This window comes from Eubalaena glacialis, chromosome 10 (genome assembly GCF_028564815.1).
Source record: "Eubalaena glacialis isolate mEubGla1 chromosome 10, mEubGla1.1.hap2.+ XY, whole genome shotgun sequence".
NCBI lineage: Eukaryota > Metazoa > Chordata > Mammalia > Artiodactyla > Balaenidae > Eubalaena > Eubalaena glacialis.
In genome coordinates, this window is record NC_083725.1 from 66,737,058 (window position 1) to 66,758,763 (window position 21,706).

Consider the following 21,706-nt stretch of genomic DNA (forward strand, 5'->3'; position numbering starts at 1 on the left):
ACGTGATGAAAAAATCTAATACTAGACCCCTACCAACATTGTAAAGACTGTGATGCCTAGGAAGCTACTAGAGATCAACTACAATGAAGTATAGCATTTTTTTTTCTAGCAAAGTAGGGACACTACCAAACCTAGACAGTTAAGTACAAAGAGTAATAACAGTAAGAAAAAAAAAATTATTGAGGACTTCCTATGTGCCAGGCACTGTTCTAAGCACTTTCAACAGCTACCAGTTAGTTACTCAACAAATTCACTGGTAGAGATCATCATCCCCAACGTACAAATGAGGAAATTAAGGATGAGAGAAGTCGAATAAGTTAGCCAAAGTCAAACAATTATGATACTCAGAGACAAAGCCTAGGTTTGGCTAACTCCAAATCTCTTAACCTCTTAACAACTGCCTTCAGAATTATAAATGAATCTGTTATTTATTTGATTTTTTTTCACTAGCTCAAAGAAGTAAAAATGAAAGTAACAAATCGTTGTCATTAATTTAGTCTTAGTCCCAAATATTTCTCTTTGCCTAGCCTAGGTGAAATACTAGACTGGTATCTATTGGCCAAAAGCAGGAATAAACTGTCCTCTGACAGAGGTCTCTCTGTAGTTAACCCAGTGGAATCTTCCATCTGGACCAAGCTAAGCATCTAAATCATGGTCATAAGCAACCTAGCTATGAACAACATGTTTTAGAAATTACTGTAAAAAATGGCATCAGTAGGTGGTGTTTTTTAACAGTTATTACATCACAGTAGGGGTAAATCAAGCCATTCTGGCCATTGTGGGTTCTGAAGTCCTTAGACAAATATTTGTATAGCTGGTCTTTAAAATCTTTAGTGGATTGCTGAGTCTGCAGTTCAAGCTCTTACTTACTCCAGCATTTAGCAATGTTGTGACAACGTTTTTGCCCGGGAGGCCTTGAATGGTGGTTCCTTTTCCTGTAGTCTTTTGCACAACAATCACATTGGGCTTGGAAGTCATTGGGATTGTAGTGATTTTGGTAGTCGTTCCTTAGAGAAGGGGGGAGAAAAGGAGGCCCGAGTTAAGGACTAGTGATATTTGGTTACTTCTGTTTATGTTGTATACAATTAATACATGTAGTTGATGTCATCCCTAGATGACATGAAGGCTGTCATGAGGATGAAAATGAAGGCCTGGAATAATAAATTACAAGTTCTCCTAGAATGAGAGAATATTAAGAATTGACTCTTACAGCATTCATCTTTTTGGAATCTGAGGGCCTACACACCAAACTCAGAATCTAAAAATATCACTATCTGCTTCCCCATCAATATTCCTCTCCTGACTAGTTAACTGAAACAAATTAGAAGCTCTATTCCATGACAAACATTTCTCCCAAACTCAATGGTATTACCTATGTGACTAGTGTGATAGGAAAACTCTTCAAAAAATAACATAAAAAAGAGGTAAATATGTATCAAAATTCTCATATAACACTAGACTATAGAGAAAATTGATGAAAAGAAATGTCATTTATTTTTATGTGACAAGAAAAAGACAAAATAAACACAGTCACAGACCAAGTCAGATGAAAGGTATACTCATCACCTGCAGCACTCTGAAAAGTCTGAGGATGAAACCCTAATTTATATACTTATATATATAAACTTATACTTTCCATCATTAACATCTATGTAGTAGATCTGTATCTACTGATCCAAACATATTATCTTACCCTCTCCCCCACATCCTTCCACAAACTGCTTCTCTTCCACCTACCAAATCTATCTATCAAATTTATACCCTATATTCTTCTAATTGTTCAAGTTGGAAATCCTGGTGTCAATCTTTGATTCTTGCCTTGTCTTCACTCCCTGTACCCTCTAACAAAATGAAAGCCCCTTAGCTCCACACTGTATCTTTTCACGCCACTGACTCCTCAGTGCTTAGCACACACCGTACAGCAATTACTCAAGTAATCGTTCAACAAGTATGTGAATGAACTAAATTTGTCACCAACATATGTCTTCTTTCAAAATGTTATCAATGCCAGCTCAATAGACAGGCCCACATCTCTTTTGGCTTCCCATATTTTCTCCCTATTTCAAGTTTCTCTATCATTCAAATAGCTCTGATGCATCCTGCCATAGCAAACATCCTAAAAAAACAAAAAAACAAAAAAAACTCATTTCACCATATCAAGAACCAACAACATGTGAAATTGGTCAAAAACCTTCCAAATCCCCATTGTATTTAGTTCCAACTTCCTGTCTTGGGTTTCAGAATCCTTTATAATCTGGCCTTAAATCCACCAATTAGATCTTATTTGTTCCTACTCCAAAATACACACCATAAACTCTAGTTTAACAAGTAACTCCTTTTACTATGGCTTCCTATTACCTACCACACAAAGACCAAACTCCTCTGCTTAGCCCTCCAGGTTCCATCAGACCTTGATTTTCAGGATTATCCAATATATACCTCTCCTTCAATGTGCTGGTTTCCACACTGGTCCTCGAGCACACCAATCCCAGTGCTACTTCTGCACCTATAATTTTCTCTGCCTATGAAAACAGGCAAGTCATATTTTTCTGCTATAGGCTTGCGTATCATTTATCAAATGACTAAGCACAGAATGGGTACACATTAAAAACACAACTGATTAATATACTCTTAAGAATAAAAGTTAAAATTTAATCTTTTCTACTGGGAAACCTTAGCATTCCTTACTAGTTTTAGAAATAAGATTGCACAAGAATAAGAATATTCTAGTTATATGCCAGTTTTTGGCCATCTTGTTACAATATCTTATAATACACTTGCCATCGTCTAATGCCTCATCAGTCCAAGGTAACATGCTCAGGTAACATAAAAAAGCACTTTTATCCGTGGGCCAGTTTCACAAATGTTTTTCCCTTTACCTGCAGTCTCTGAATAGTGAACTGTTAAGAGCCACAAAAACCAAGCTGCCTCTTATTCACTTACATCAACTTTAACTATTAATTAACTCCAGTCCCTCATATGTGATTATGATGCCTCCTCTGACAATGCTCCCTCACCAAATATTTGGTTAATAAAAAAGTGTTCTTAGAAAGTAAGCATTAAAAACTATCTCAAGGAAATGTAAACCAAGATTTAACTCCATACCAAAGTACAAGGATCACTTTTTTGACAAAACTTGCTTAACAAATGAATTATATTTATAACTATGAAAATGTCAAATCCTTTCCATTACAGGTGTGTCAATTTATGAGACAGTTGCAAACCAAATTCACCAGCTTAACAAAATGGGAGGTGGGGGCAATGTTAGAAAATAGAAGAAAAAGGCATAGCATAAGGAAAAGCAAGTACAGCATTATATTACAATTATGAATAAATTAAGAATACAATTTATGACTAGAATTATCAAATTATAAAAGTTTAAAATTCCAATAGCATGTTTCTATATCTCAGGTGACATCTACATTATATTGAAGAAAGAAGTATTACTCATTTAAAAAAAAGTCTTCCTCGGACTTCCCTGGTGGCGCAGTGGTTAAGAATCAGCCTACCAATGCAGGGGACATGGGTTCACTCCCTGGTCCAGGAGGATCCTACATGCCGCAGAGCACCTGAGCCCGTGCACCACAACTACTGAGCCTGCGCTCTAGACCCCGCAAGCCACAACTACTGAGCCCACGTGCCACAACTACTGAAGCCCACATGCCTAGAGCCCGTGCTCCACAACAAGAGGAGCCACCGCAATGGGAAGCCCACGCACTGCAACGAAGAGTAGCCCCTGCTCACCCCAACTAGAGAAAGCCCACACGCAGCAACAATGACCCAACACAGCCAAAAATAAATAAACAAATAAATAAATAAAGTCTTCCTCTATGTTTTCATAGTATTCAGTGTATAGTTCTCATGTTACAAGAGACTATACAAGTTCACCTGTTTAGCATTCTTTAGGGCAGAGAATGCACCTCATGTACATCACGGTGTATCACAGCATCCGACCCCATATCTAGTTCATAGCGTATTAGAGAACTCACCTATACATACAGTCTTTACTTATAAAGAGTCAAGATACAATGGGTGCAAGTAAATGTGAATCACATTTGGATCATGGGCCATGATACTGACGCATTCCAGAGATTCCTATTCAAAAATAAGATGCCTGTAAAAGTTTGAGCATTATGGTAGGTAGGCTTAAAGAACACAAATTTATTGGCCCAGATTTTACTATTCACAGATTCTTAAATCACTCTGACAATCTTGGTTTTTTGAATAATGTTTTATGTGTTACTTTGCTCAAAGAATGAGCAAACGAATGAACAAATGGACAAGTATATAGACGCAAGCCTTGCCTGGACATTGTACTAAAGATCAAGGGAATCAAAATCAAGTCCTGCCATTGTCAAAGGTTCTCATAATGTCCTTAGAGTCAAGATAATGAGTTTATCTCTGAAGGAGCCCATCTTCTGCATAAAATAGGCACGATTTTTCAACCAACCTTCAACAAAGCTCTCCAAAAGACTTACATATCTGATAGTTCTCTCTATATATACACATATAAGTAAATATTTGATTCCATAAGATATGAATTAAATAACTGCAAAAATAGTCATGCCTTCCACTTAATTGCTTATTCTAACAAAAACCTGACCTTTCTAGAAAGCACTTTGAAAGCATGAACTTGCCTTCCAGGATATTATACAAAGAAAATAAGAACTTCACATAATAATTTATGTATAATGATGTTCATCACAGGATTATTTATGACAAAAAAAATTGTTAAGTAACCTAAAACACTCAACAATGAATAAACAGTTAAATCATGGTGCATCATATGAGAGAACACTGTATAGTCATTAATCTGGGGCGGGGGTGGGGTGTCAAAATACATTTAATGGAATGGGAAAATGATATTATTATATGAAAAAAGATTAAAACCGATTATATTAGATCTAAATTTAATTTTAAAATTATACATATATACACAAAAACATTTATACAAAAATCTAAATAGAAAAAGGAATAAACAGAAATATACACACTTAAATTTTAACATATTTCTCTAGATGGCGAAAATTACAGGTTTTTAATTTTCTTTGTATACCTTTCTGTATTTTCCAAATTCCCCACAATAAAGGGGAAAATATCATTTTTTTAAAGCCTTCTATTCTTACAGCCAGGTGTTTGAGTATATTTTAAGAAAAGCATTTCTTTTTGGTTGTAGGCTGTTGGGGGCATGGATTCTAGTACCCAGCATCTGATCATGGATGAAGGCAGAAAACTATCTAAATTCATCCAACCAGGCTTATCGGTTTACTGTGAAAAGACAGGGATTGAAAACTACTAATAAACTAACTGATAATCCCAGTATCATGGAACAACAAGAGTATTATAAAATAAGAAAACTTGGGCTTCCCTGGTGGCGCAGTGGTTGAGAATCTGCCTGCCAATGCAGGGGACACGGGTTCGAGCCCTGGTCTGGGAAGATCCCACATGCCGCAGAGCAACTAGGCCTGTGAGCCACAACTACTGAGCCTGCGCGTCTGAAGCCTGTGCTCCACAACAAGAGAGGCCGCGATAGTGAGAGGCCCGCGCATCGCGATGAAGAGTGGCCCCCGCTTGCCGCAACGAGAGAAAGCCCTCGCACAGAAACGAAGACCCAACACAGCCAAAAATAAGTAATAAATAAATAATAAATAAATTAAAAAGAAAAAAAGAAAACTATCTTTATAAAGAATATTGATATGTAACATAAGGATCAGTTTAAAGCAGTCAGAAATGAGAGAAGTTCTTTAGAATTAAAGTGTCAAATAGTGAAGCAAAGGTTGAGGCAAAATGAGCTCCATGCAATGAATAAAGCTATTTCAGCTATGAGCCCAGTATATCCTATAGTGCTGAAAAAGTTTAAGAACTCTTCCTCTATATACCCATACACTTGAAATAGCGACTAACCATGAATTACTTCATATTTAAAAACAAAGGTGGATGAAATGTATACACGTGTAGGGTATATATCTCACTGCCTCTTTGCTTCTAGGGCCATGTGCTTGCCTGTATTGCTCTAACCTCATACAAAGCAGCTAAATCATAAATAAGGTTTGAAAACAGAGGCTTCATGACATGTAGACATTCCTTCAAGCTATATGATATTAAGAATTCATATGTAAGTAAAGAAAAACCCTTATGGTCATAAAAAGCTATACACTAATAAAAAACATGATTACTTTTTGAAAAATGTTTAAGTATGTGCTCTATATTATTTAAAGATATTGTCAGGTAATAAATTATAATTTGAGTTTTAACTGTGTTATTTAAAATATCCTCTTAAAAGCTGGAGTATGATGATTCTTTCCCTACTGGTTTCACCCTCCTCAGTTTGGCAAACATTGAAGCTTACACTTAAAAAGTAGAGCCAAAATTAGCAGCTTTAAATATAGTGCTTTATGCCAATACCATGCCCTGCTTTGTTTTTTTTTTCACTCCTTGAGTTATCAGCAACATCATATTACTGCCAGGAACTTCAATCCCTTCACTTTAAAATGTTAGAACAATTCACCTGGGGCATACAAAATACGGCTAGTCTACAAAAATGGTAGACAGTTAAAGTCCACAGGGTTTGCTTGGTCAGAGATTATTCACATCATTTTAATTAAAAAATAATAATCCATGAAAATGGATACCATGTTAACATTCCACTTCAGGGTACACAACGCAAATATTGCAGGAATAAATGAGCCAATAAAAACCAGGTAAGGTTCCAAAATACCAATAAATATTAGCCTTCACTATCTGAGTAAAACATTTTTAAAAAGTAAATAGCCAATATAAATGGTGAAAAGCAAATAAAAATATTCAAGTATTTTTATTTTTAATATGCTAAAGTGACATTAGTAATTGAAATTATGAGATACAATCCCTCAAACATATTTAGACTAATAAATACTAGTTCTTCCACTATCTAGCTTGTACGGCTTTGGACAGGTCAAGTTCATCCTCTAAACTTAAATATGTCTGTACCTGTAGACTGGGGCTGATACCAACTATTTCAGAGTTATGAGGTATGAATGAATTGATAAATGGGGCAATACTTTGTAAATGAAAAATCTCTATGCAAATGTAAACCATAATCCTTCCATTCTGATTAAATGCAACTAAAGGTTCTAAAACTCTCAAAAGCTTAAGATATGAAGATTTAATACTAGAACTAAAAAACTATACTTAATCACTAAAACATCAGGACTAAAAACAAAGCTATAGATTTCTAAGCAGAAAACTGCGATCAAACAGAATCCTTCAACAGTGAAATGTGTTTTCCTCTTATTGGTCACCTATACCTTTAACGTATTTCAGATATACCTACCAGAAACTATATTACTGCTAATTATCTTGCCCCCCAAGGTAGCTAATGATTTGGGTACTACTGTAATAATGCTACCACTGGTAGTTTTCACGTAGGTTGCAGCTCCAGGGGTTGCAGCCATCCGACCTATAGATGGGCTCACTGTTGGCCGAGTATAGGTTGCCTGTGTGCCTATAAAAGGGAAAAGTCAAGAGAAAAACTTGTCATAACTTTTAGAAGAATGACGATTTATACAGTTTAACTATAATTCAACATAATCTACATTGCTTTAACTTGAAAATGGAATTTCAAGGTGTCAAGTCATTAAGTAACAATTTATAGCCAGTTTTCAATGCACATAGCAAGAACTACAGCCAACTCAATTTAAATTAATTTTACACGTAAAATTTTGTGATGTGTTGCATCAAATTACTAACCCCAAGAAAAAGTATAACCAAGTCTGTTCCCTTCTTCCACTACCCTTCTTCCACTAGTTTGATGCCAAAAGAAACTTAAATTTAATCATCTTTCCTGCCAGAGCATTTTAGGTATTTCTGTTATAGATTTCAAGGTCTCTGCATCTGTTTTATGCTGTCTCAGTGCCAAACCCAACGGCAGCACTAAGCAAATAAGGCAGTATATTGTTTGCCTAAAATTTTATAAATTTTTACTGTTTTGTACTCTGCTACCCTCTAAATATATTTCCGTCTTTTAAAGAGTTATTCCATCATTTTACTAGAGATTAAAGTTGAAGCTGCCAAGAGTTACCAGGAATATTTCTTTTTAGCCTAAAAAGTCCACTATTTACATATTTCCTCTTAACTGACCCATTAGAATATTTTTCTTCATATCTCTCAAAGGATTTTACATTCTTCCCCACTATTTCTAGGACTTCTTTCTTTCCCCAAACAGGAATTAAAAATTAACCAGATAAGCCTGTTGTAGTTTGTCACAAATCTGGTAACTCAGAAACACTATTCCTAAGCACTGTTCCTAAGTTCCTAACACTGTTCCTAAGAGCCGTTAGTTTTGGGGAGAATGAAGATAACTCAGATAACACCTTCTTCAACTGAAAAAAATTTTTTCATGATAATTAGATTCAGGGGTCACTGTGATAACCATTTCAACAACCCCCTCCCAAAAATGGTTTTACCCAGTTAGTATTTACCGTTTTAAAATATAATCACTACCCAAAAAAGGGAGAAGTGGAAGAACATTAAGTAGAATTACTTTAAATTGATTACAAACATACATCTAAATCAGAAAAAAAATCTAGTGTAAAATAAATATGCTATGAAGATACACAGTTTGAATTAGTTAATTATAGCGGGAAAATATTTCAACTTAAGCTTTTGTTTTAAAATTAGAAACACTTATTCTAATATATATACATAAGCACAGACACAATATTATTTTTCACTACCTTTCCCTAACATGGGGAATCATATCTACATAACACTACTATCTTTGTACTAAATGGAGAAAAGTTTTGGGTGAAGAATGATAGATTTAATGCAAGAATAACAGTGTTTTTAAAGCATAGGCTTTGCAAAGAGACAGAAAGTAGAATGGCAGTTACCAGGGACTGGGGGAAGGTGGGAATGCAGAGTTATTGTTTAATGGGCACAGAGTTTCAGTTTGGGAAGATGTAAAAAGTTCTGGAGCTAGATGGTTGTAATGGTTGTAAAACAACGTGAATGTACTTAATACCAATGAACTATACACTTAAAAATGGTGAAAATGGTAAATTTCATGTTATCTATATTTTACCAAAGTTTTTTTTTTAAAGCAGTTTTGGGAGTCAAACAGATCTGGATTCAAATCCCAGTCCTGTCTTTTATTGGCTGTGTGGCCTTGTGCATATTGCTTATTAACATAAGCCTCTGTTTTGTCTCTGAAAATGGAGATATTAAAGCCTAAGGGAGATTAAGGGTAATGCTTATACATACTTTTATATAATGGCCAATAGATGATAGCATATAAACTTGAGAAAGGAATCATTTTACACTCTAGATTCTATTATCTAAATCTGGCCCTCTTCAAAAAGTTTGGTGAGAGTTATACAAATTTAAAATAATGGTACTGGCTAATTCTGACATTAATTAATAGTAATGGCTATTGAGCACTCTGTTGGGGACTTTACATACCTGATTTAACACTTACAATAACTTTATGGTACAGGTTTTATGATCACATTGAAATAGACAATGGAAAAGACTGAGAGGAATTAAAGTAAACTGCTCAAGGTCACAAAGGGTGGTACTATTTAAAATGTTCTATACTGTCACTTCCTTGGGCATAGCCTGGATGCTCTCATAACTGGGTAAAATGGCATCCTATGCTTTTCTCAGTCTGAGTAATGCTAACTACACTGTAAAGTAATATAGATTCTCAACCTCATCAGAGTGAGATCCTTGTGGGCTGGGACTGTGTTTTCATTCACTCAACAAATCCTGACTAAACACCTACTTACAGACTAGCTCTACATATATATGGTGAATAAAACAGACAAGGTCCCTTATCCTCATGGAGCTCATGGTCTAATAAGGTGAATAACATTAAACAAATCGACAAAAAGTAGCTAAGTAATTAGAAATTATAGTATGTGTTATAAAGGAAAAGAAGAGGACCATGACAATAGCAGAGAGCTAATTTCAGTTGGGAGGAGGGAAGAGTCAAGAAAGACCTCTTTGAAGAACTGTCTCATTAATTTCTATATTTCCAATGTCAAGTACATTGCTAGTACAGAGAAATTACTCAATAAGTATGATGAATGAATGGACTGACGCTCAAGAAAACTTACCAGTAGGAGTGGTTACCAGTTTAGTTGTCATAATTGCACCATTACTGCTAACCACCATAATAGGGGAATTGCTACTGGTGGGCAGAGTTGCTGTCACTGGTTTGGGTAAGATTTTACTTGGTTGAACTTGTTGTGTGATGATTTTAACACCTTTGAAAGAAGAAAGATAAATCTCAGTACAAATTATTTTTAATAACATGTGCTTTGTATCAACCCAAGAGGGCAGCAGTTACACACATTTACTGAGTCTTGCCTAAAAAGAGGCTTTTGTTCATACTGATGAAAGATATTCTTTTAACTTTTATTCCTCAAATTCCTATCTTCCCAAATTTCTCTCATTCAGAAATATAATTAAAATACCACAGAAGCTATTAACAAGTTTTAATGAAAAACAATTTTTCTTTTGTCTATGATCACATCATATAAGAGCTTTCAAACCAAATTAGCCATTGATCTGAACTTTTACAGACAAATAATCTGTGTTCCATGCAAATACTTGGGATGAAAGGATTAGGATAAGTCAAAAATAAAAGCAGGGCAGGAATAGGGATGCAGACGTAGAGAACAGACGTGTGGACACAGGGTGGGAAGGGGAGGGTGGGATGAATTGGGAGATTAGGATTGACATATATACACTACCATGTTTAAAACAGATAGCCGGTGGGAACCTGCTGTATAGCACAGGGAGCTCAACTTGGTGCTCTGTGATGACCTAGATGGGTGGGATTGGGGGGTGGGGGTGAGGGGTGGGAAGGAGGTCCAAAAGGGAGGGGATATATGTATACATATAGCTGATTCACTTGGTTGTACAGCAGAAACTAACACAACATTATGAAGCAATTATACTCCAATAAAAAAAATTAATGTAGCTTTTATATATTCTCAACTCTACCAAAGATTTCTCTAACCTCTTAAGACTATAAAGAGCAAGAACATTTTCTTTTTGAACATTTATTTTTAAATTGACTTCTTTTAAAAGTATTTAAATAGCTCACTTTGTCAAAAGTAAAGAATGCACTATTATTGCACCTACATAAAATATGCATGTGGACAAGAACTTGAAGGCAGTATATAAAAATAAAATTAAAATGTTAGGGTGGTGATGTTATGATATTCTTTACATTTTTCAAATTTTTAATTTAAATGTTATAAGTGTTACACTGCCTTTTCAAATGTAAGATGTCCATTTAAAAGAAATCTCTCATGTTAACTACAAATTTAAGTACTAATAATCGTTAACTAAGGAAGGAAATTTTTGGTAACACTTTTTCCCCACTAAACTTCACTGAAATAATTCATGGGACAGAATACATTTCAACAGACAACTAAAATTTTTATTACTTTTTTGGATGGTGATTTAGGTTAAGATGTTAGGAAGCAAACAAATTTATTTATTTAATAGCCTTAAATAATTTTAAAATACTTGTAGCCAACAAAGAAATTAAAATTATGACATCCAGGCATAATTAGGCAAATTACTTAATAATCTCTATGACTCAGTTTTCTCATCTATAAAATCAAGATACTATTAGTATATACCTTCTAGGGCTATGTGAAGATTAATTACATCACAGTTGTGAAGTGCATAATACATAGCAAGAGTTCAATAAATAAAGTATTATTATTGTATAAATAAATTCTGATTACAATAAATCATAAACTGTGAAGTTGTAGGGAGAAAATGATTTCTAATATTATCTTATTAATGAATTACAATAATGTTTAAGGTACATAAAAAGAAACCCCCAAAGAAATAACCACAGAGAAAAAAATTAAGGAAATCATAAGACACTACTTTGCTTAATCCTACACAAACAAGTTGAAAATTTGGATCAAATGGGTAATTTTCTAGAAAAACAGTATTTATCAAAAATTGACCTCAAAAAAGATGTATAAATAGACAAATTTCCTTGAAACAAAATTTTAAGAGCTCCTCCCCCTTCCCCCCACATAGCAGGCCCAGATAGTTTCACAGGACAATTCTATGGTCCTTTAAAAAGATAATAACTCCAATGTATTTAAAACCATTCCTCTCATCACAAGAAAAAAAATATGTAACTATGTGGTGATGGATATTAATTAAACTTATTGGGGTAATCATTTCATAATATATGCATATATCAAATCATTATGTTGTACACCTCAAACTAATACAATGTTATATGTGAATTATATCTCCACTTAAAATAAACCAACAACAAAAACCATTCCAGAGATTGATTTCTGACAAGAGAGCATGAGGAGCTCTGCTAACCTGCTAACCCAATGAAACCGGCAAAAATGATTTAAAAAAACAACCAATGAAAAGCTCTGGAAATGGTCCTAAGACCAAATGAAGAAACATCTATTCAAGAATACACAGAAATATTTGGTAAGAACAGTGAAATCTATGACATTTAAACTAACACCTATTCTTCCTCCCTCCCTACAGGTGAAGCAGGGACTGCTCTCCAGACTGCTGCAGTCAAGAACACAGGGTTTCCTCCTACTCCAGCTCCCAGTTGGAGGGCTTTCTTCTGAGGAGCAGAAGGACTTCAGCTTATCTCTTTCTGCTCCCAGGCACCTGTTTTAAGTCCCAGGCAACTGCAGTCAATAGGTGGGTACTCCCTTCTTCTGCCCAGCCCCCAGTTCATGGAACAAAGGCTCTACCTTGGGCACAGAGCCTCTGAGAATACTGGGGTCCTGACCACCACTGCCCTGGCTTGTGAGGGAGTGGCTCCACCAACCAGGGGAAGCAAGCTGAGAGGATCTCAGGCTGCTTGCCCAGCCTCCCACACTTGCCTTCACTGAGTGCTCAGCTCCTAGAGCAGGGGTATCATTCAGAGAGAAGTCTGCCATTGACCCTACCCCCAGAGCTCCAGGGTTGCCTGAGGATAGAAACACGTCCTAAAACAGATAGCTCCTAGCCTCTTCCCAGAGGAACTGACTTCATCTGTAACAGAGCATGGAGAAGTTCAAGCCTAAGGGTGCTCTCAAAAACAGTGGAGGATGTGATGAAAGGCAACGAGAAGGAGAATCATGGATTTAATTAAGATACCTTCTAGACTATAGGCCAGATAGTTTGCAGGAGAGAACTGAATAGTAAGGAAGCTGAGAGGAACGCTCCTATGGTCAGAACAAATAACAAAAACGGACCTTTGAGATTATTCCTTCAAAGAAGCCACAATTTGGATGAGTTTGTAGAGCAACTTATGCTCCAGGAATTGTTGAAAAAAATAGAACAATCAGTTAGTGGAGTTTAATAGCTGGGTGTGGTCAGGAAAAGAGGAAAAAGCCATACCAATATCACTGTCACCTCAGAATGGCTGGGCATACCCAGAGCTGTACCTCCCTGAGGAACAACAGCAGAGGCTTAACTTCAGCAAAATAATTGATCTAGTCACTAAACAACAAAGAACCATGCCAATAACAATAACAAATCAGGGGTGGGGGTAGGGGAAGATCAGTACCCAGCTACAATATATAATGTCTAATATCTATATATCTAATATCTAAAATATCAATGTAAATATCTAAAATGTCCAGTTTCCAACAAAAACTTGCAAAGAAACATGAAAATATGACCCACACAGTGGAAAAAAAGCAGGCAACGGAAACTGTGAGAGCAACCAGATGTCAGACTTAACAACAACAAAAACACTTCAAAATAGCCATTACACATATGTTCACAGAACTAGAGGAAAGCATGATTTCAGAAGTAAAAGAGGGTACAATGACAAATTTGCATCAAATAGAGAATATTAATTAAGCAATAGAAATTACAAAAAAGAACCAAATGGAAAATGCAGAGTTGAAAAGTACAATAACTGAAATAAAAAATTCACTAGAAGGGCTCAAGAATAGATTTGAACTGGCAGAAGAAAGAATTAGCAAATTTAAAGACAGATCAATTAGAGATTATGCAAGCTGAAGAATGCAAAGAAAAAAGAATGAAGAAAATGAACAGAAATGTGGAACACCATTAAGTGCACAACATATGTAATGTAACTACAAAAAGGAAGGAACAGAGAGAAAAGAGAAAAAGAAGTATTCAAAGAAGTAATGGCTGAAAATGTTTCATATTTATTGAAAAGCAATAACTTACACATCCAGGAAGCTAGACAAACACTGAAGAAGATAAATACAAAGAGAACCACAAACAGGAACATCATACTAAAAATGCTGAAAGTCAAAGACAAGGAGAAAATCCTGAGACCATCAAGAGAACAACAATTTCTATTTACAAGGGGATTTCATTAAGGTTAGCAACCGACTTTTCAGTGGAAACAATGGAGGCCAGCAGGCAGTAGAATAACGTATTCAAAGTGCTCAAAGAAAACCTGTCAACCAAGAATTCGATATCCAGCAAAGCTATCTTTCAAAAAATGCAGATGAAATAGTTTTTACCAGATAAACAAAAACGGAGAGAGTTTGTTGCTAGCAGACCATCTTACAACAGACACTCAAGGAAGTTCTATGAATAGAAGGAACAAGAAACAAAACAATGATATCCACTCTTGTCAGTTATATTCAACATTTTACCAGAGGTTCTAGTCAGGGAAATTAGGCAAGAAAAAGAAATACAAGGCATCCAGACTGTAACAGAAATTATCTCTCTTTGCAGATGATTTGATCTTTTATATAGAAAATCCTAAGGAATTCACTATAAACTATTAGAACTAAAAAGTGAGTTCAGCTAAGTTGCAGGTACAAAATCAACAAAAAATCAGTTGCATCTCTATACATTAGCAATGAGTAATCCAAAAGATGAAATTAACAGTTCCACTTACAACAGCTACAAAAATAAAATACTTAGAAACAAATTAACAAAAGAAGTGTAAAACTTATACACTAAGAACCACACATTTCAACACTGTTGAAAGAAATTAAAGATCTAAATAAACAAAAAAAATCCCATGTTCATGGATCAGAAGATTTAACATTATAAAGATGGTAATACTCCACAATTGATCTACAGATTCAATGCAAACCCCATGAGATTCTCGGCTGATTTCTTTGTAGAAATTGACAAGCTGATTCCAAAATTCATACAGAATTGCAAGGGACCCAGAATAGCCAAAACTATCTTTTAAAAAAGAACAAAACAGGAACACTCACACTTCCTGATTTCAAAGCAATGTAAGTCAATGGTAATCAAATCAGCATACAAATAGACATATAATGGAACAGAATTGAGAATCCAGAAATAAAGTCATACATGTGCTCAGTGGATTTTCAACAAGGGTGCCGAGACCATTCAATGGGGGGGAAAACAGTCTTTTTAACAAATGGTATTGGGACAATCGAAGAGCCATGCGTGAAAGAATGAAGTGGGATCCTTATTTCACACCATAACAAAATTAATCAAAATAGATCAAAGGCCTAAATTTAAGAGGCAAAATTATCAATCTCTTAAGGAAAATATAAGATAAATCTTTATAACCTGGGATTTGGCAAAAGATTCTTAAATACAATACCAAAAGCACAGGCAACAAAAGAAAAAATAAATTGTACATTACCAAAATTAAACATGTTTGTGTTTCAAAGGACATCATCAAGAAAGTGAAAAGACAACCCACAGAATGGGAGGAAATATTTGTAATTCATGTACCTGATAAAGGTTTAATATCTAAAATATGTATAGTAAAAAAAAAAAAAACTCATACAATTCAATGATAAAAAGACAAATAACTCAATTAAAAAGTGGCAAAGGATATAAATAGATATTTCTTCAAGGAAGATATATAAAGGGCCAATAAGCATATGAAAAGATGGTCAACACCATTAGTCATCAGAGAAATGCAAATCAAAACCACAATGAAATACCACTTCACACAAACTGGGATGGCTAGAATCAAAAAGTCAGAGACTAGCAAGTGTTATCAATGTACAAGTGGATAAACAAAATGTGAATTATTATTTGGCCATAAGGAGGAATGAAGTACTAATACATGCTACTTCATGGATGAACCTTAAACATTGTTAAGTAAAAGAAGCCAGTCACAAAAGATCACATATTATATGATTCCATTCACATAAAAATCCAGAATATAGAAATCTAGAGACAGAAAGTAGATTAGCGGTTGTTTAGGGCTGGAGAGGTTGCCATGGTGAGTAGGGAGTGATAGCTAAATGGTACAGGGTTTCTTTTGGAAGTGATGAAAATGTTCTAAAATCAACTGTAGTGATGGTTGCACATATCTGTGAATATACTACCTACCACTGAACTGTACACTTTAAATTGGTTAATTGAATGGTATGTGAATTATATCTCAATAAAGCTGTCCTTTAATAGAAAAAATTCCAGAGCATTTTAAAAAGGAAAACTTTACAATTCTTTCTTGGAAGCACACATACCATTGAAACTAAAGCCTGACAGAGATTGCAGGCAAAGAGAAAACTACAGACCAATTTCCCTATGTCTATCGATGCATTACTATCCATACCTCATACTAGGTATGAGGCAGTGGTGAAATGGTACAAACTTCCAGTCAAAAGGTACAAACTTCCAGTTATAAGATAAATAAGTGCTGGGGATGTGATAATGTGCAGCATGATGACTACAGTTAACAATACTGCATTGTATATTTGAAAGTTGCTAAGAGAGTAAATCCTAAAAGTTCTCATCACAAGAAAAAAAATTGTAACTATGAGTGGTAATAGATGCTAACTTATTGTGGTAATCATTTTGCAATAGATACATATATCAAATCATTATGTTACACCTATAACTAATACAAGGTTATGTGTCAATTACATCTCAAAAAAAAATAATAAAATGTTCCTATCAAAAAATAAAGCAAGGGGGCTTCCCTGGTGGCACAGTGGTTGAGAATCTGCCTGCTAATGCAGGGGGCACGGGTTCGAGCCCTGGTCTGGGAAGATCCCACATGCTGTGGAGCAACTAGGCCCGTGAGCCACAACTGCTGAGCCTGCGCGTCTGGAGCCTGTGCTCCGCAACAAGAGAGGCCACGATAGTGAGAGGCCCGCACACCATGATGAAGAGTGGCCCCCACTTGCCACAGCTAGAGGAAGCCCTCGCACAGAAACGAAGACCCAACACAGCCCAAAAAATAAATAAATACATAATAATTAAAGGTGCTAATAATTACAAAATATAATAATAAATTAAAAAAAAATAAAACAAGGGACTTCCCTGGTGGTGCAGTGGTTAAGAATCCACCTACCAACACAGGGGACACGGGTTCGATCCCTGGTCCGGGAAGCTCCCACATTCCGTGGAGCAACTAAGCCTGTGCACCACAACTACTGAGCCCACGTGCCACAACTACTGAAGCCAGTGCACCTAGAGCCCATGCTCCACAACAAAAAGCAGCCACCGCAATGAGAAGCCCACACACCACAACAAAGAGTAGCCCCCGCTCGACACAACTAGAGAAAGCCTGCGCACAGCAACAAAGACCCAACGCAGCCATAAATAAATAAATAAATAAAATAAAATAAAACAAACAAAAAACTGAAAATGTCAGCATCTCCCAAAGTCCTTTTCTACCACCAAATAAAATCCAGCTTCAGTGGAGGAAAAAAATCCATTTTCTTTTCTTAAAGATATTAAGTACGTTAAGAGGCTTTTTCATCTCCCTGTATCTAAGCCTCCATCCTACCTGTCTTTCTATTCAATACTTTTATGATTCAATAACAGTAATTGCCTCCTACCCCTGCATTCCCACTGTGCTAGAGATGCTTTCAATAAACTGCTAAATTGTTATACCACAAACTTCTTCACTGTACACAATGTCTTTTAATCTTAGCACCTCTGCCCATGACAAATTTATGCCAGATTCACAATATGGCCTCTAACACAAGACTCCCCAGACTAATTTTTCCACTGCTCACTTCCCATAACCCCAGTGGGCTCCAAAGTATAGTTCTAAAGTCTGGGTTTGTTTCCTCGGCTTCCTTTATCTCTTCTGGGAGTTCACTGAAAAAAACCTCTTCCTGCTGTGCAAACAGCTTTTTTCTCCCTTCTCTATTCCCAAGCACCAGTTCTCTCTATATAAGTATTTCCAACAGGAGGGTCTCAAAATATATTTTGGAATTAAAACTCTAATGCTTGAGGAAACTGTATGTGGAAGTGAACCCATATATATCGCAATCTTCAGAGAACTGGTGACTGGGGAAGAATTACCATCTCCTGAAACATTTTCCATTTACCTGACTCCTGTTTGATTTGAATGGTAGGCTTGATACCAGGTGGCAAAGGAGACTGCTGAGGCTGTTGCTGATGAGATACTGGAGAAGGCTGGGCCACCTGTTGCTGTGTCTGTTGCTGTACTTGATGTAACTGCTGCTTAGGAGACTGTTGATGCTGTTTAGGAAACTGTGCAAGAATCTGAGTTGGGGCACCCACTAAGCTTTTGGGAGAAGGAAGTCTGGTTGATGCCATTTTGATTGCTGATGTAGATACACCTATAGAAGAGTAAGGATTAGAACATTTAATAGTAAAACATAATTAAAGCTACTTCTGGTTATTGTAGTAATAGTTTAAAACTAGGTAAATCAACAAAAATAATGATTATTAAGCACCTAGTAAGTGTCAGATATAATGTGTATGGTATTTTACATATCTTATATCTAGTCCTCAAACTTTGCAAGGGCGGCATCATTGCTCTAACACTCAAAAAACTAACTGACTTTCCCTTGGTGAAGAGTCAAAACAAAAGAAACAAAGTATCAGGCAGGATGTTCTCACACGTCTCTCAAAAGGTTTTTCTCTTTAAAAACATAGGTTCTCAATGTGAATAAAAGAACAGGGGTGGGATAGGGAGGGTGAGAGGGAGACGCAAGAGGGAGGGGATATGGGGATATATGTATACGTATAGCTGATTCACTTTGTTATACAGCAGCAACTAGCAACAATGTAAAGCAATTATACTCCAATAAAGATGTTTAAAAAAAAAAAAAACAAAGCAAACTAGGTTTTGAATCTTATTTGTAATACAGTTTTTCGAATATTACTTTTCAGGTTCTAATGAGTCAACTTAAACATAGCATTAGACAAAATAATTCACACTGAAACATTCACCTTTTGAATTATTCAGCATGGCAAAGTACAACAGCTTTTCTATATCTCATTTCCAATAATCTATAAATAAAATCATTTCTTGAGAACTGGGTCATTAAATAATCATGTGAAAAGTTACAAGTGGGCATACTACTCAACATATCCACAGCAAAAAAATTCTCCTGATACAAGGTTTTAAGACACTTCTTTTCAATGCAATACTAATATTAGCAAGCATGCGTAGGTAGCAAATACCAACAATTTTCACTAAAGATGGGTAAGTCTGACAGAAATTCTTCCCTCTCCAAGATTTTTCATCAGTAATCTTATAATTCATCAACAACACAATAGGACTATTATCTGTAAGTAAATTAATACTCCTCACAGGAAGAACCTAGAATATAACTCTCCGTATCAATTTTTTGAGCACTGATAAAACAATGAAAAGAAACTGATAAATTGATGGCCTAATTACCAAGTTCCAATTATCAAATAGGCTATTTCACTCCTTCCTCCACCACAGCCCCACTATGGCATTTACATTGTATTACAGAAAAAATTTTAGATAATATCACATTTTTATGTAAAATGTTTCTGGAGAATAATAAAAATGAAGAAGAAGCCTTGAGTAGTCACTCTGACTCTCTCAGGTTCCCCATATGTTGAATTTTCCTTGCCCTATAATTCTCTAAGGGTTGCTATATGGATCAGGTAAAATCACAGATTGAGGAATAGTTTGAGAGAAGACAAAAGAAAGATGTAGTCAGAATCACCTGGAGGGCTTACTCACATTACTTACACATTCTCCTGCCTTGCCCACCCCCATCCCTCCCTGAATGCTAGGATCTTGGTGACATGTGTATGTTATACTGCTTAGTTGTACTGAACTAGATTATCTCTGGAGCCCTTTTCAGTACCAACATTTTATAACTTAATGAATATAAAGTGCTATTCAAGTAAAAGACACTATTTTTAAACTATTTGAAAACGTTAACCTTTATATTGCATTCATAATGAACTCTTGTATTAATTGAGGTAAACTGTGCACATGAGTAACTCCCTAACTACTCTACGTTCTCTATATCCTTTTATATAGGAAAAGTATCTAATGTAAAGGCAGTCAGGGTGACTTCAGAATCAGAGAACTGTGTTCAAATTATGTCTTCAACACATAAACTCATAATAGCTGTGTGATCTTATTAAAGTACTTAATTCCTTTAGATATTTATTCATTCAATAAAAACTTCTTGAGCATATACTTTATGCTATATCCTTGGGAAACTCTTTTGTATCCATGAAACAGTCCCTACCTTCAGGAAGGTTAGAGAAGACAATCAAATGATCACACAAATCTATCACTACAAATTGTAATAAATGTTATTTTTGTTTTAACAAATAAAAAGCCCCCTTCCTCTTCCTTTTGCTCTTCGATTCACAAAAATTTAGCGCTAAAGCCATCAGATGCTGCAAAGCACAATGGACAACTAGATGGCTAAGCAGAATAATGGCTAAGCATGGGGTGTTAGAACCCACTGCAGAGACTGACTGAGCATGGGAGTCAGAGTCCAAGTAGGTTGAGGAAGGAGTACATGCTGTAGGAGCTCAGGGTACAGTGCCACATGTAGAGTTAGAACTCAAGTAGGATAAAGAGGGGTTCCATGAATGTGAGCCACCTAGCACAGGGTCTCAAAGCTTGAGCAGGATGTCCACAGGAAGGGGTGAGATCAGAGTCCAAACTGGGTGAAGAAGACTTCTGGGTAGGAGGGTGGCCTGGCACAGGTGTCAGAATTGAGCAGGGTGAGAAAGACATCATGCAAAAGGGTGACATGGGGAAAGTGTCAGAACTCAGGTGGAGTGAAGTAGAAGTCTGCAAGATGTCAGAACCTGAGTGGAATGAGGCAGGTATCTGCATGAAGGCAGAGGCAACAGCAGCAACAATGACAGATTGGTTATAGAGTGGGGAACTGATAAAATAAGTAAGTATATGAAAGATAATGGAAGCTAGGTTTTTGAAGAAGAATGGAGAAAACTAGAATTAACAAGCAGAGTTTGAAATTGGACATATCAGTATGGACCCAAAGTTTTCAACATATAGAAATAAATATAGATGTATATACGTGAGTGTGTGTATAAATCTACACGCAGACACACACACACACACACACACACACACTAGCAATGAGCATATCTAGCACCCAGATTTTCTTCTAATTATCACTTTCCACTAAAATGAATCAGGGCTCCTTAGAGAAATGGCTAAACCAAGGACTAGAGTAGGAAAAGTACATGAGGTTGGTAAATATAAAAGATTCCCCCCCACCTTTCTGTAATTACTTTAAAAGAAAATTGACCGTTTAAAGCAAAAGTAGTAACAATGCAATGTGGGGTTTATGATATATATAATTAAAATGTATGATAACCGGAGTGCAAGGATGAGAGAGCAGAAATAGAAATAGAAGTGTATTATTCTAATATTCTAACACAATATGGGAAGTTGAAGACAGACTGTTATAATTTACAATGTATAATGTAAGCTCTAGAGCTGAGTTCTTAACCAGGGCAATTGTGCTCTCCCTTTTGCCCCTGGATATTTGGCAATCACTAGAGA

General features: G+C 35.9%; 1 protein-coding gene across 14 annotated transcripts in view; it reads right to left on the reverse strand.

Annotated features, from left to right (window-relative positions):
- EMSY (EMSY transcriptional repressor, BRCA2 interacting) overlaps positions 1-21,706 on the reverse strand; it is an 84,624-nt gene that overhangs the window by 31,691 nt on the left and 31,227 nt on the right. For all 14 annotated transcript variants that reach the window (XM_061202844.1, XM_061202843.1, XM_061202849.1 and 11 more), the window contains 4 exons: positions 18,249-18,503; positions 10,095-10,244; positions 7,313-7,483; positions 871-1,007 (listed from right to left, as the gene is read on the reverse strand). In XM_061202844.1, coding sequence (XP_061058827.1) covers positions 871-1,007; positions 7,313-7,483; positions 10,095-10,244; positions 18,249-18,503 — 713 coding nt within the window. The remainder of the gene's footprint in view (positions 1-870; positions 1,008-7,312; positions 7,484-10,094; positions 10,245-18,248; positions 18,504-21,706) is intronic.